This window comes from Bos indicus, chromosome 9 (assembly GCF_029378745.1).
Source record: "Bos indicus isolate NIAB-ARS_2022 breed Sahiwal x Tharparkar chromosome 9, NIAB-ARS_B.indTharparkar_mat_pri_1.0, whole genome shotgun sequence".
In the NCBI taxonomy this organism is placed as follows: domain Eukaryota; kingdom Metazoa; phylum Chordata; class Mammalia; order Artiodactyla; family Bovidae; genus Bos; species Bos indicus.
The window spans coordinates 60,710,878-60,724,776 of NC_091768.1; the positions used below are offsets into that span (position 1 = coordinate 60,710,878).

Below are 13,899 nucleotides of genomic sequence, written 5' to 3' on the forward strand. Positions count from 1 at the left end.
TATTTATGTGTATGTCAGTCTCATCAGAATATCTTCTTTTGTGAGGTAGGGATGTACATTTTTTATCTTCTACAAACAAATATATCCAAAAGCAGTATTAACAACACTAGTTTCACCACTTTTGACATAGCAGTTTATTCTCACAAGTTTTCATGGGTGTAGGACTCAGCTCTGTTCCATTCCTATATCAAAATTGATTCCTTTAGTATAAGATATATCAAAGCCTTTAGTGTTAAACCTTACGGATCACCAAGAGTTGCATGCAGTCGAGGTTTGCTTTCCTGTGGATCTCACCCCTAACCTGTTGTCATGGACACTATTCCTGTGTCCCAGGTTAACAGTCCAGGAAACAGAGGCTTGTCCCTCTGGCTCATCTGTTTGTTTTCCAACACTTTCCCCTGCCTCCAAGTCTCACCTTCCTGCAGTGTGCCCTCAGTCCTGCCGCACAAGTGGTCTTCCTGATGCCTAGGTGTGAGGGATTTTCTCCTGCTTGACAAAAGCAACCCCTGCTCTTCGTTCATAGAGAATGGAGTCCTTGAAGGGCCCACTGCACCCGACCCCACTCTGCCAGTCTGGTCCTGTCTCAGGATGATGGTTACCTGTTCCTGACAACCTGAGGTGCCCCAGTGCTGCTTGTTGAAACCCCGTTAGTTAATTTCTAAAAGTTAACTTGACTCCTCTCCCTCCCTCAGGGTCCCGGCAGTCTCAGTAGAGCCGTGTTCTCCAAATGCTGCATTGAGATCGTGACCAGCAGCTGTAGAGCAAGTCCCTGGGATGTGAGCGGCCTCCCCATCCTGTCGTCCTCGCACGTCACCCTGGGGGAGTGGGTCGAGAGGTGCCAGCAGCTCCGGGATGTCAGCTCGATGCTCTGGACCAACATGGCTGTCCCGGTGGTGGCAGAGTTCAGGTATTCCCTCTCCCTGGGTAGACGGTACAGCTCCCATTTTTCCTCCAGGGTGTGTCATGGGGACCTCGGTCAGAGCTTGTTTGGGTAGTGGCTATTTCCGGTGGGTTGAGGAAAGGTGTTTTTTGGCTGAATGAGCAGGTTTTCAGTCCATGACAGAGACTGCTATGAGCTGGCCAGCCCCTCTGCCAGCTCTCAGTGTATTGTCACCAAGAGGGTGGTGCCTAGAAAACCATATCAGATCGAGAATAGAAATTCATCTCCAGGTGTAGTCTGGAGAGCAGTGTAGTCTGCCTTGCTGTTTTCTGGAAGGACGAATGCTAGTGTAAGAAAGAAATGCTGTGACTGCAGTGCAGACCCCAGTAAGTGCTCCCTTGTCCCTGCAGACGCACTGATGCCCAGCTCCAGGGCCTGGTGCTGTGCCGGCATCTGGCCGGCCTGGCGGAGTTGCTCCCCGAGCCCCGGCAGCAAGAGCATGTGCACAACTGCAGGCAGCTGCTGCTCAGGGATAGCCAGGCCTTCCAGCACGTGGGTGAGACTCTTGGGGACCTGGCCAGGCAAGAGGCGCTGCCCAAGGAGCTGCTGTGTCTCCTGCTTACCTCTCTGCGCCACTTGTTCGGGGAGGTGGAGGGCAAGGGTGACCTGCCCGAGCCAGCCCGCCGTGGGAGCCTGTGGGTGAGCCTGGGCCTGCTCCAGATCCAGACCTGGCTTCCCCAGGCGCGCTTTGACCCCGCTGTGAAGAGGGAGTACAAGCTCAAGTACGCCAAGGAAGAGGTATGGAAGGAGGGTTGGAGTGTGGGCTGCATCCTGACGGGCTGGCTTTGCTTAGTGTATTACTCCTTTTATTCCCTTCTGGATTCTCAGAGCACAGGGGGGTGATGTGCATAAGCTACCCTACGACATTCCAGGAGTGTGCTCTAAAGACTGTGTTGTCCTGTCTGTGGGTTCCTCCGAGTAGGATCAGGCACCACAAGGGGTTATATAACCACCATGCTGGTTACATGCCACTGACAGATAGGCTCTCCTAGACACTCATAGTATCCCTCACCATCTGGATCCCTCTACCTAGATTAAGTTTTGGGTATTTGGATTTGAGTAACTTATTTAGACAGGGTATAGTATTCCTTAAGGGCATCCCAGGTGGCTCATTGGTAAAGGATCTGTCTACCAGTGCAGGAGACACAGGAAACGTGGGTTTGATCCCTGAATTAAGAAGATCCCTCGGAGAAGGGCATGGCAACCCAGTCCAGTATTCTTGCCTGGAGGATCCTCATGGACAGAGGAGCCTGGCGGCCTACAGTCCATGGGGTCACAAAAAACCTGACACAACTTGGTGACTAAACAACAACGAGTAGACCTTAGGTTTTGAACTGTTGGTGTTTGTTATCCAAAACTCAAGAATTCGGTAGATTCAGATAGGGTGATATACTTCTTGCTATTTGAACTCCCAACCAAGCTCAGGAACTGAGTATGTTAAATGGTGTTATAGTGGACCTATATTTTGAGGAAGGAAAATTAAATTAGTTGGGGTGAAGGGCAGGCTGCAGTAGCAGAGATTCAGTAGTTCATTGGCATCAGTGAGATAGTTTCTTTTCACCTGACAGCTCTGAGGTGAGTGGTCCAGATTAGTGGAGCAGAACCCACCCCACAACTGTTGTGTCATTCAGGAACCCAGGTTCCTTCCATCCAGGGAGCGACCCTCCCTCAGGGCTGTGTGTCTCAGGCCTGGTCCTAGCTGGGCGCAGCAGACCAGTCTCTCCTTTTCTGCTAGTTACACCAGCTGCAGTGTGAGTGGAAGACCCGGAACCTCTCATTCCAGCTGCAGACTGGAAGAGACCTGGAAGATGAAGTCATCCTCAGTCATTCTCACCCTCACATCAGGTAACACTGTAGAGTGATGATTATTTGAACTTGAGATTATCAGCTAGAATCTTCTTTTAAAAAGACATTTTGCAGTGTCATTACAGTGTTAACCTGAGGCTATGCTCTACATATGTGAGCTCTATTAGCAAGTAGATCCCAAAGCCCCAGTTATAATCAGGAAAAATATACTCTGTGAAAGGAGTGGGAGGACTTCTCTGGAGCCAGGAAGGTTGAAAGCAGAACTTGCTCTCAGTGTGGAAGGAGTTGGGTGCGATGACGGGCACCAGGGGATCTGTTATCTTAGGAAGTACTATTTAGTGGGATCTGAGTTCCACCAGCTTTAGACCTTGGGTAGACCACTCAGTGCCTTACACTGCAGTGCCCTGTCTGTAAAAGCAGGATGATAGTGCCTGCTTCAATGAGATGCACATCCAGAGTGCTTGACAACATGGGTTACACACGGTAAATGCTGTAGATGTATAATCCATTCTCATTGTAATTGTCAGTATTTCATCATTGTATGCCTCAGAATCTGAAATGCCTTCCATTTCCCAAGAGCTCAGTCTAGATTTGTTATTTTGCTTTTAATGGAATTTGCATATGGTGTTGATTTGCCTTTAGGTTGCTTCGCCAGAGAATTGATCAGCTGGAGAACTTAATCTGCAGCCTGTCCAAGAAGCAGGCCTGCCGGCCCCCGCTGCCTACATATGAGGCCCTGGTGCAGGAAATCCACCACTACGTCAGTAGCATTGCCCAGGCCACCGCCGTTCAAGATCTGCTCACGCGGCTCCTGCAGGCCCTGCGCTCGGATGGACCTCGGGCCGCCCAGGTGGCCCAGAACCTTTTGAAGGAGGAGGCCTCCTGGCAGCAGTCGCACCATCAGTTCCGGAGGCGGCTGGCCGAGGAGTTTGCCCTGTACCCAGACGCCACGGCCCCGCTGCAGGCCTCCATACTACAGCTGCAGCACGGCATGCGGCTGGTGGCGGGCGAGGTCCATGCCTCGCTCCAGGGTGGCCTGGCTGGCGCAGACAGGCTGGGGGCCCTGGCCACATCCCTGCTGGCTTTCCCATCGGTGGGCCCTGCCTTCCCTACCTACTATGCCCACGCAGACGCTCTGTGCTCTGTGAAGTCGGAGGAGGTGCTGTGTGGCCTCAGCAAGCTGATACTCAAGCGCTCGGGAGGACGGGAGCTGGAAGAGAAGGGCCAGAGCCCCTGCACAAGCCGAGAACAGCTGCTGCTGAACGCCCTCCTATACCTGCGCTCCCACGTGCTGTGCAAGGGAGAGCTGGACCAGCGGGCCCTGCAGCTCTTCAGACATGCATGTCAGGTGAGCCCACCTCCAGCAGGGCGCCAGGGACACAAGCAGCGTGCCTGGAGGACACTTGCCGTGCCCAATGTAGATGAGATCGTGTGGTTAGGGAGTGGGGATCAAGTAGCTGTTTCTTGCTTTTTCACATTTAATTGTCAGGTTTCGGGGCCTTTTTTGTTTTTAAGAGATCAAAAAAAATTATTAGTGACGTCAGTCCTTTGTGCCTGATGCACATTGCAAGTGGTCTCTCCTAGTTTGTTGGTGTTGACTTTGTTTACAATGGGTTTTGCCATGTAATGATATCAACTTTTATTAACATTAAGAAAATAACTTCTGCTTTTCTCCCTTACCAACAAAAGCAATTTGTTCTCATTGTAGACAGTTAAAAGAATAAGTATAAGCTAAATTGTTAGATTCTGCCACTTAAAGCCATGTGAACCATATGAACTATTAGCACATTGGTTTATTCCTATCACTAAATATTTACATTTGTATGTAAAGTCTTTTTGCTAATTTAGAAGAGAAAAAAAAACCCAAACCAGTGCCGTTCTAAGAAAAGTCTTAAAGCAAGATCTTTGGGTAAAATTTCGAGAAAGCAGAATTACTGAGACAATGGTTAACTGCTTGCTTAGGCTTCTGATACAAACTGTCTTCTTGAACGGAGGATGCTCATGTCCTCAGCCCTCCTCAATACTTAAAGGGCTTTAGAGGTGGTAGGGGATTTAGGAAATGTCTGGTAAGGTATGGCCATTTTGCCTGATTGGTTCCCCAAGAACACCCAGTCCCCAGTTTATTTTCTCTTTTCCGAACCCATGGGGCATCCATCTCCCTGAGGTGCTGGCCAAGTGCAGTCTGCATCACATGCCCACTTTGCTGACCCCTAATACAGAGCACCACCCACGCCTCACAGCAGGTCCCCAATCCTGCAGATTTTCACACCTGCAAAATTGTAACAATATAGCAAGGGAGAATTTAGGAAAATCATTTTGCTACAGATACATGGTTTGAAAACAAAGCCCATTTACTCTCTGCTACATGGAATTTAGTTTCTTGGACGTTGTCATTTATCTGGTTTTGAACCCTGGTGTTTTGTTTTCATGGGAAATAAAGAGATAACAAATCCTGCCTTTGTTCACTGTAAGTGCCTGAGCAAAGGCAAATAAGCTTCTGCTGGAATGTGTGATTTTTCAGGAAATCATCAATGAGTGGGACGAGCAAGAACGTATAGCCCAGGAGAAGGCGGAGCAGGAAAGCAGCCTGTACAGGTACCGGGGCAGGACCCCCAGGACAGCCCTGAGCGAGGAGGAAGAGGAAGAGCGGGCCTTCAGGAGCCAGTTCCCACTGCACGAGAAGGTGGGCAGTGTGCTCCCCTGGTGCCACACACCTCACCTGTGAATGGCTGGGGTTTTTTTTTCCCCCTTCCAGTTTTACTGAGATATAATTAACACACAGCACTGTTTGAGTGTAAGGTGCTCAGCATAAGGATCTGACTTCTATCTGCCATGCAACGATTACCACAATAAGTATAGTGAACACCCATCACTCATATAGATATAAAAGAAAATCTTTTTCCTTGTGATGAAGACTCTTAGGATTTACTCTATAACTGACTGCAACACTTTGTTAGGTGCTGTTACATTCCCTTTGAATGATTTTGTAATTTTTAAAATAACTTCTTAATGCACATAATTTGCTACTTCATCTTCTTGATGATTCACACTCCATTCCTCCCCATTGCTTTTAGTCTGATCAGAACTGGATTTTGATTTTCACAAGTTCAATTGCTCTAATGTTATTTACAGGACTTTGCAGATATTTTGGTAGAACCCACATTAGAGGAGAAGGGACCTTCAGGTGGGCAAGAGGAGGAGGCCACCCCTGGCCCCGCCGTCCTGTCACAGAGTTCCATGCAGGCTGTGATGCGCATCCACCAGCAGCTGTGCCTCGGCTTCGCCCGATCCCTCTGGTACCAGCAGAGTCCGCCACCCCACGGGACAGAGCACTACCTCAGCCTGTTTCTGTCCTGCTACCAGACAGGGGCATCTCTCGTGACACACTTCTACCCCCTGATGGGTATGGTGGTTTACTTCTCTTTAGCTCTTGGGAAATCAGAATGAGTCGATGTGATTGCTGCTTCGGGAACAATTAAAACTGCTACGTCCCTGTTTTTGCTAAGTTCGAATTGATGGCGTTTCCTTAACTTAAGGGACTTAAAGCTAATTCCAAAATCAATGTAAAATTCTGCCATAACCATGGTTTCTCATCCTTTGAATACTTTGGTTAAAGGGATTAAGAAAGTAAGGATATGCCATTAGTTTTAATGGTCTTGTTTCTCCATGTTATTTCTAATTTCCCTCTAACAGCTTTGGTGCTTTTCTAATGAAATCATGTATTGCTGGGAGTAGCCTGGGAACTCAGAAATTAATTTCACAGGGTGTGGTTTGATGCAGTTTCCTATGTAACCTCATGATTTGCTCCATGCAAGTAGGAAGGAAGCTTTCATTCTGCCTCTATATCTCATGAAAACAAAACACCATGGTTTAAGTAGGAAGGAATCTTTCATTTCTGCCACGAAGAGCCCCCCAAACTGGGAATTTGAATCCTTCAAACCAAACTGCACCCTCTTTGATTATGTGGAGGCAGTATCTGTGTATCCTGAAACTTGGCAGGTTTTGGTGACAACCACTTATAATTAGAGTCACAGTGTCCTGGGCTTGTGTTGCTTTGGGGGTGAATGGCATTGCAATGTCTGCTTCATTCAGTCCCAGTCATTCTTTGTTTCTGAGTATGTTTCTAACATCCTTGTAACTTGACACCAACTCTACTGTGATCTTGTTAATAACTTCACAGGAGTTGAGCTGAATGACCAGCTCTTGGGCAGCCAGCTTTTGGCCTGCACCCTGTCCCATAACACTCTCTTTGGGGAAGTGACCTCAGACCTGATGGTGAAGCCTGACGGGCCCTATGACTTCTACCATCACCCCAACATTCCAGAAGCTCGGCACTGCCAGCCCGTGCTTCAAGGCTTCTCAGAGGCTGTTCACCGGCTGCTGCAGGATTGGCCAGAGCACCCAGCGCTTGAGCAGGTAGGGCGGTGGTGGGGAGGCCACTTCTCACTGTCCCAGGTGCGTTGACTTGCACAGTGGTGACACAGGTTTTACAGAACACGTTTCGAGGAGGCACTGTTTCCTGTAGGATGAATATTCACGTTTGTAATGCTGCTTGTGAATGGTGTTTGAGGTTCCACTTACTCTATCTGTTGCTCAGGGTTTGTCATCCACATATGAAATGCTGCTGCATTGCTCTTTATTCAGACACATCCTTATGTAAACAAGGGTCTGGCTCTTTTAAGCTTAGTAGTTTTAACTCAGACCCTTGCTCTGTGATCTTCAGCTAATTCTGTAATAACTTATAACAGTAATAATAGCAATTACCTTATCAAACTCAGTCTCACTTCCAGAGTAATACAGCAGAGAAAGTGTTTATCTTGGGCAGGATCCGCAGCCCTGGAGTTTTACCCACAGCATTCATGGGTGCTTGTGAAGCAGGGCCTTTGCGTGAAATAGGCCCGTCTTCAGTACCCTCTGACTGTGGGCAATTGATAGCCCTGTGAGCATGCCCAGATCTTTTTCTCTCCCCCCTGCAGCTGCTGGTTGTAATGGACCGAATCTGTAGTTTCCCACTTTCCAGCCCCATCTCAAAGTTCCTGAATGGCTTAGAGATCCTTCTGGCAAAGGCACAGGTAAGAGGATTCTCTAGTCCTCATTTTAGTTTGTCATCAACTGAAGAGATTCTCTTATTATTCCAGTTGGCCTTCAGACTGGCTGGGTGTCTGCATCTTCACCCCCTCAGTCCTCTCATAGCCTCTGAAGTGGCTGGTGCTCCCCTGATTTTCAGATTAGGGCTCTGGACTTCAAGGGGGGTCACGTGACTAACAATACAGAGAATCAGACTCAGGTCTCAAAATCCTGTGCTGTTTGCTCAGCTGGAGGTTCGTCAGGTAACCAGAAAGATCTCCAGGCTGGATAAGCAGGATGGTTATGTATTGGTGCATGCATGCATGCTCAGTTGCTTCAGTCATGTCTGACTCTTTGTGACCCTGTGGACTGAAGCCCACCAGGCTCCTCTGTCCATGGAATTTCCCAGGCAAGGCTACTGGAGTGGGCTGCCATCTCCTCCTCCAAGGGATCTTCCTGATCCAGGGATCAAACCCATGTCTCTTATGTCTCCTGCATTGGCAGGTGGGTTCTTTACCACTAGCGCCACCTGGTACATCAGTATAGAGGTTGTTTAAGGTCCCAGTGGTCTTTGCTTAAGAAAAGTTAAGGATGTTCCTGAGGGAGGAGGTGATCAAGGGACTGAATAATGGCTGTAGTGAATTTCTTCTGTGTCTTGTCAGGATTGGGAGGAGAATGCAAGTCGAGCCCTGTCTCTGCGGAAACATCTTGATTTGGTCAGTCAGTTGATCATCCGTTGGCGTAAACTGGAACTGAAGTGAGTGATTCATTTGTCACTCCCCCTCCTGAACTTACATTGTAGGGACATGGTCTTTGGATGGGTTGTTCCTTCAGAGTTGATGTCATGTGTCAGCTGGAGACCAGACAACAGCATGCATTCTGAGGCAGCAGACTGGCAGCTTCTCCATCTTCATTTAGGAGGAGAGAATTGTGAATATTTAGCTCCTGCCTCCAAGGTTTCACATATTTGAATGGGTTTCCTTACATGCCTCCTTGGTCTCTCCTCCCACATTTCAGCTGTTGGTCCATGAGTTTGGATAATACCATGAAGCGCCACACTGAGAAATCCACCAAGCATTGGTTCTCCATCTACCAGATGCTGGAGAAGCACATGCAGGAACAAACAGAGGAACAGGAAGGTAACACCTGACCATGAATTCCCTGCTTATGTAGAGGGTCCAGGCTAAGCATGAAGTGCTGCAGAGCCTGGGATTTACTGCTCCCTTGTCCTCCACCCACTGCTTTCACACAGGACATGTTAAGTGACAGCCGGTGTTCCCGAGGTCAACCGAAAAAGCTGGGTAGTTCTTTTTTTACTGAGAATAATGATGACAGTCAGAGAGGCTAAAGTGACTTATCCAGAGTCCAGAGAGCTAGTCATAAGATAAGATTTCCTTATTCTCTGTGTCCATGAGACAAGTCAGAGAGGAAGTTCCTGTCTTGGTAGGTAGTAGTTACAATGCTTGAGTTAAAAGGGTTTCATCTCATGCTTAGAACAAGGGCCTTATAATTCCTCGTTTGCCATGTGTGCATTTCACATATACTGCTAGTGCAGCTGCCATTTTTAAACCAGCTTGAAATGTAGCTGTGGTCCTCACTCCAAACGTCACGTTAACTGGTGTCCCTCGGGGATCTCATAGTAGACTGTGTGCAATATGACACGGAGTGATGGTTGCAAACACACGTGTGTTTTCCTCTTTGAATCTCTAAAGATGACAAACAGATGACCCTGATGTTGCTGGTCAGCACATTACAAGCATTTATTGAAGGATCCTCACTGGGGGAGTTCCACATACGACTTCAGATGTTACTGGTTTTCCATTGTCATGTCTTGCTGATGCCACAAGTCGAAGGAAAAGGTAAGGATATACATACGTGTGTAAAAAAATTTTTTTCTTTAATTTTACCCTATGCTGTTAAAATGATTAGGCTTTGAATTCTCGAGACAGGTGTCTTATTGCATACCAGGTTTTAAACAAGACACTTTCAGTTGTCTTTTACTATAATGTGATTCAGGTGAGATAAAGAGAAAAACACTGAAATCAAGTGCAGACTGGTTATAATTGAATCCCTGGCTAGTGAACTGTGGCAGCGGTAAATCAACAGATGCAGATCCTAGAAGCTGGCATGTTGAGGCAGCACGTCTGTCTGTCTAGACGGTGCATATGTCCCGCTAAGCTTCTGCTTGATCCAGGCTATAATTAGGTTCTTTGATCTCAGGAGAGCACTGCCACATATCAAGCAACTGCACATAAAACTTCTACTGTCAGTTACCATCCCTGACCACAGCAGTTTAGATAAAAGTGTCACCGTAAGGTATAGATTTACGTGAATGAGTAGTCAAGGTGAGCTCTTAATATGCCATCTTTTAAAACAGGCTTAGTTTCTGCTGACTTTACAGTAAAATTCTGAGAAAGAGTTGGAAATTGTGAGTTTGGTAGAACATCTGAGTATGCCTTCTTTAAGAACAAAAGTGCGACTGGAGAAAATATCCACTGCAGACTGAAATGAAAAAAATAGGGTAGTGCTGGCAGCCTGCATCTCTGGGAACCGCTAAGCCTGGCTCCCCGACGAGCTGTTACGTAATCTATGGGTACTGTGATGTCGTGGCCCAGAGAGTAACGAGGGAGTGTGCAGCCCCGAGGGAGAAGCCAGCAGCACGTGTGGTGTTTTCATTTCCTTTTCCTTTCTTCCAGATGCACTTTGCAGTGTTCTGTGGAACTTGTACCATTATTACAAGCAATTCTTCAACCAGGTCCAGGCCAAAATTGTGGAACTTCGTTCCCCGCTGGAAAAAGAGCTTAAAGTAAGATGAACAGCAGTCATAATCACTCTTGGGAGAACAAAAGCAGCAAATTCTTTTTCAGTTCTGTTTTTAATCCGATTAACAGTGAAACAGGGGCTCTGAGGAACGGAAGGGAGCATAGCAGCAGCCAAGCAGGATGGCAGGTTTTGCGTTTTGTGGCATTGGCTCCTTTGGTGCCCTGGCCACGTGTGTGAGGGTTCCATGGAGTAGCAGCCATCAGAGGCGCCTAGGAGGACTGTTAGGGCCCCCTCCCCAGTCACAGCCGGTGGGTGGCTCCCTCTTCCACCTCAGAGGAGCGCCACCTGGTGTCGGTCTGTGGGCTGTGATCCTATATTTGATACTTTCAGTGGTTGTGGAACCAAGGCCGGTTTATGCTGGAGTACACAGTGACATACTGATTGTAGCAGCACTTTTTTCCATCCCTTTGAGACAAACACACATCCCTTTATTAGACTTGTCTTACTTGTTCACTGACACACTGTTCTGTGTTAGGGATGAAGAGAGCTCTGGTCATGACACGGGTGATCTAGAAAGAAACAGAATGACACCACCTTTGTAAAGCCCTTCCTTGAGCTTCATTTATCTTACAGGAATTTGTTAAGATATCCAAGTGGAACGATGTCAGCTTCTGGTCTATTAAGCAGTCTGTGGAAAAGACACACAGGTAATTCATCTTTTAAAACAGGGGGTGGCCAAAACTCAGAATTTTTGAATGATAGACAGCATGACTACATTGTTACAAAGGCCTGACTTGTGCTACCTTAAATCTGCTAAAAAAAACACTAGACTGTTCTGGCTGCACAGCACGACCCCTCCCACCCAAAGTAGTCTCACTGCTGGAGGAACTGATGTGTCTGGAGGCAGAGTGGTCTGTGTGCTGCTGAAGGTCGAGTCCTCTGCCACCCGCTCACCTTCAGCCAAGTGATCCCACCATTCCTGGCTTCAGTTGAGATTAGAATACCTGCCATGCTTTTTCCTTTAAAAAAACCCAAAAAGTTATGAGTTTCTAGGACACTCGTTGTATACCAGAGGTACAAGTTATTAAGTTACCTGTGTATGCATTATGTCATTTACATATTTTCTCACTTTTCCATTTTTACTTTTCCCTGCCCTTATCTCCCATTACCTGGGGGCCAGAACCCTCTTTAAATTCATGAAGAAATTTGAAGCTGTCCTGAGCGAACCCTGCCGGTCATCCCTGGCGGAGGGGGATGAGGAGGAGCAGCCGGACTCTTTGCCAAGGCCGACAGGTGCCGCCGCGAGTAAGGAGTCCCCCATTCAGAGACTGAACAGGGTACTGAGGGAGACCCTGTTAGCCCGGCCAGCAGCTGTGCAGGTATTAGCTCGCGGGATGGTGTTTGCTTCTTCCTGAGCTGGTCGGACGGGGTCTGTGCTTTCTGTGGGAGACGTGCCTTCAGAGCTAGGTGAGGGAATGCCTTTGAAATCTTCCTCTTTGGGCTGGCGGTGTGGTGTTTGTCTTTCTGACCCTGCTGCCTAGTAAGGCAAAAAGTGTTAATCCTCATGCTGGAAGCTTAACATGGGCTTGTGTACAAAACCGATGTACTTATCTGTGAACAGTTCACTTACCCGTAAGCAAAGATTTAAAGCATCAGCTTAGGAATAGGGCATGGAAGCTGCCTTTGGGATCCCACGTGACGAGGCTGCTGCACACACCAGGAGTGACTATGTGTAGTGACGTGCTGCTTAAAGTGGTTGCTGATGACCATGGTGTGGAAATGTGTGAACTGCTATCACGGCCAGTTTCAAGTACCAAGACTTAAGAACTGGCTTACCAAATTCCTGAAAATGGAAACAGTTATCAAGACCTTGAGTGAGCAGGTCTGTGACAGGAGGGTGTCCCTGTTGCAGAGTCACTGGGTGTGGGGAGCACTTGTGATGGCTTTTGCCATCATGTTGTGCTTTCCACGCTGGGTCTAGAGAGTTAGCAATGCAATTCTTCAAGCTGTGTTAAATATTTTAATAGTTCAGAAAGCTAGTAGAAATTGAGCGTCCAGCTATGATATGGCTGCACACAAATGATATGGCTGCCAAATTTATCTTCTTTTGATTGTATTCATCACCTCACCACTCATAATGCTAATCAAATTTTTTTGTTATTGAGTTAAGAATTTCAGGATTCCTCAGGAAAAAAAAGTAGTAAAACCGTGGCCCTGACAGACAAAAGCTTTTCCCTTTGCCTAGTTTCCTTTCATCTGCTGCCTTCCCTAGTATCTGGATCCTGGTATTTGAAGTGTCAGGAATTAGAGGGTGATGGGAGACAGTGGCTGAAGTAGGATTTGGTGGTCAGGTTAGCCCTGCCTGTGTGTCTGCGAAGCATAGCGTTGCACATTATCTCAGAGGCAGCAGTTACGCTGCCCAGTCCTGCCTTCAGGGAGCAGGACGGCCTCTCATGACAAGCGCAGAAGGCAGTGCTGGGAGCAGTGGGGTCAGGGGCTTCCCTGACGGGGACCTCGCACACCAGCTCCATACTCTGCTAAGCACCTGAGGCACGTGCTGTTTTACCTTTGGTAATGTTTTATTTATTCTTGTGAGACTTCAGAGATGGGGCAAGGGGAGCTTCCTGTTGCTGAGCCGGGTATGTGGAGGGCATGACATTTAATTCAGCACCCGTGTGGGGATGTATCATGACTGTTGTGCTCTATCTCACAGGGTGCTGTTCCAGAGCAGTGTCTGGGCGCCCCTCTCCCCTCGGAGGGGGCCCTTCTGCGTCGCTTGCCGAAACTCCTGAAACGCATGAGGAAGATGTGCCTAACGCTCATCCAGGGAAGCCCCCTGCCCTGCCTCGTGGAGGGCCTCGACCAGTTCACTGGTGGGTGCATGCCCAGACTGAGGAGGCTTGCTTTCTGAAGTATCCCCGGTGGCCCAGGAAGGCTGGGATTAATTGTGTCCTAGTAGTGTAGAGCAGGTAATTGAAGAAGCAAGTGGGTTATAAACCAGCCAAAACCCAGACACAGTCAGCTGAGACCCTACACATGGTCATCATGGTTTTCGTCTTGTCCTCCTCTCGTGCAGACCAGAGCGGTGTTAGCCATTCTCTACAGCAGCCTTGTCCACATCGGCTCTTCCTGGTCAGGGACGTGAGTGAAGGGTTTCCTAGAGTCTGGATGCCGTCACCACCTCTCAGAATGTTGTCTCTCTTGAGTTAAAGGAGAAGAAAAGTTCATCCACAGTCCCTTTCTTTTTCCTTGCACTTCGGAGAGCCATAGCAATCTTGTCTCCCTGGTTGTTCTTACTCTGCAGTGTATCAGCAACTTAAGGG

General features: G+C 48.0%; 1 protein-coding gene across 2 annotated transcripts in view; it reads left to right on the forward strand.

Annotated features, from left to right (window-relative positions):
* MDN1 (midasin AAA ATPase 1) overlaps window positions 1–13,899 on the forward strand; it is a 143,740-nt gene that overhangs the window by 96,269 nt on the left and 33,572 nt on the right. For both annotated transcript variants that reach the window (XM_070796075.1, XM_019967352.2), the window contains exons 60-74: window positions 693–907; window positions 1,291–1,678; window positions 2,676–2,785; window positions 3,389–4,094; window positions 5,268–5,429; window positions 5,879–6,149; window positions 6,927–7,162; window positions 7,723–7,818; window positions 8,476–8,570; window positions 8,831–8,952; window positions 9,526–9,672; window positions 10,510–10,619; window positions 11,210–11,283; window positions 11,757–11,955; window positions 13,290–13,449. In XM_070796075.1, the coding sequence (XP_070652176.1) occupies window positions 693–907; window positions 1,291–1,678; window positions 2,676–2,785; window positions 3,389–4,094; window positions 5,268–5,429; window positions 5,879–6,149; window positions 6,927–7,162; window positions 7,723–7,818; window positions 8,476–8,570; window positions 8,831–8,952; window positions 9,526–9,672; window positions 10,510–10,619; window positions 11,210–11,283; window positions 11,757–11,955; window positions 13,290–13,449 (3,091 nt within the window). The remainder of the gene's footprint in view (window positions 1–692; window positions 908–1,290; window positions 1,679–2,675; window positions 2,786–3,388; window positions 4,095–5,267; window positions 5,430–5,878; window positions 6,150–6,926; window positions 7,163–7,722; window positions 7,819–8,475; window positions 8,571–8,830; window positions 8,953–9,525; window positions 9,673–10,509; window positions 10,620–11,209; window positions 11,284–11,756; window positions 11,956–13,289; window positions 13,450–13,899) is intronic.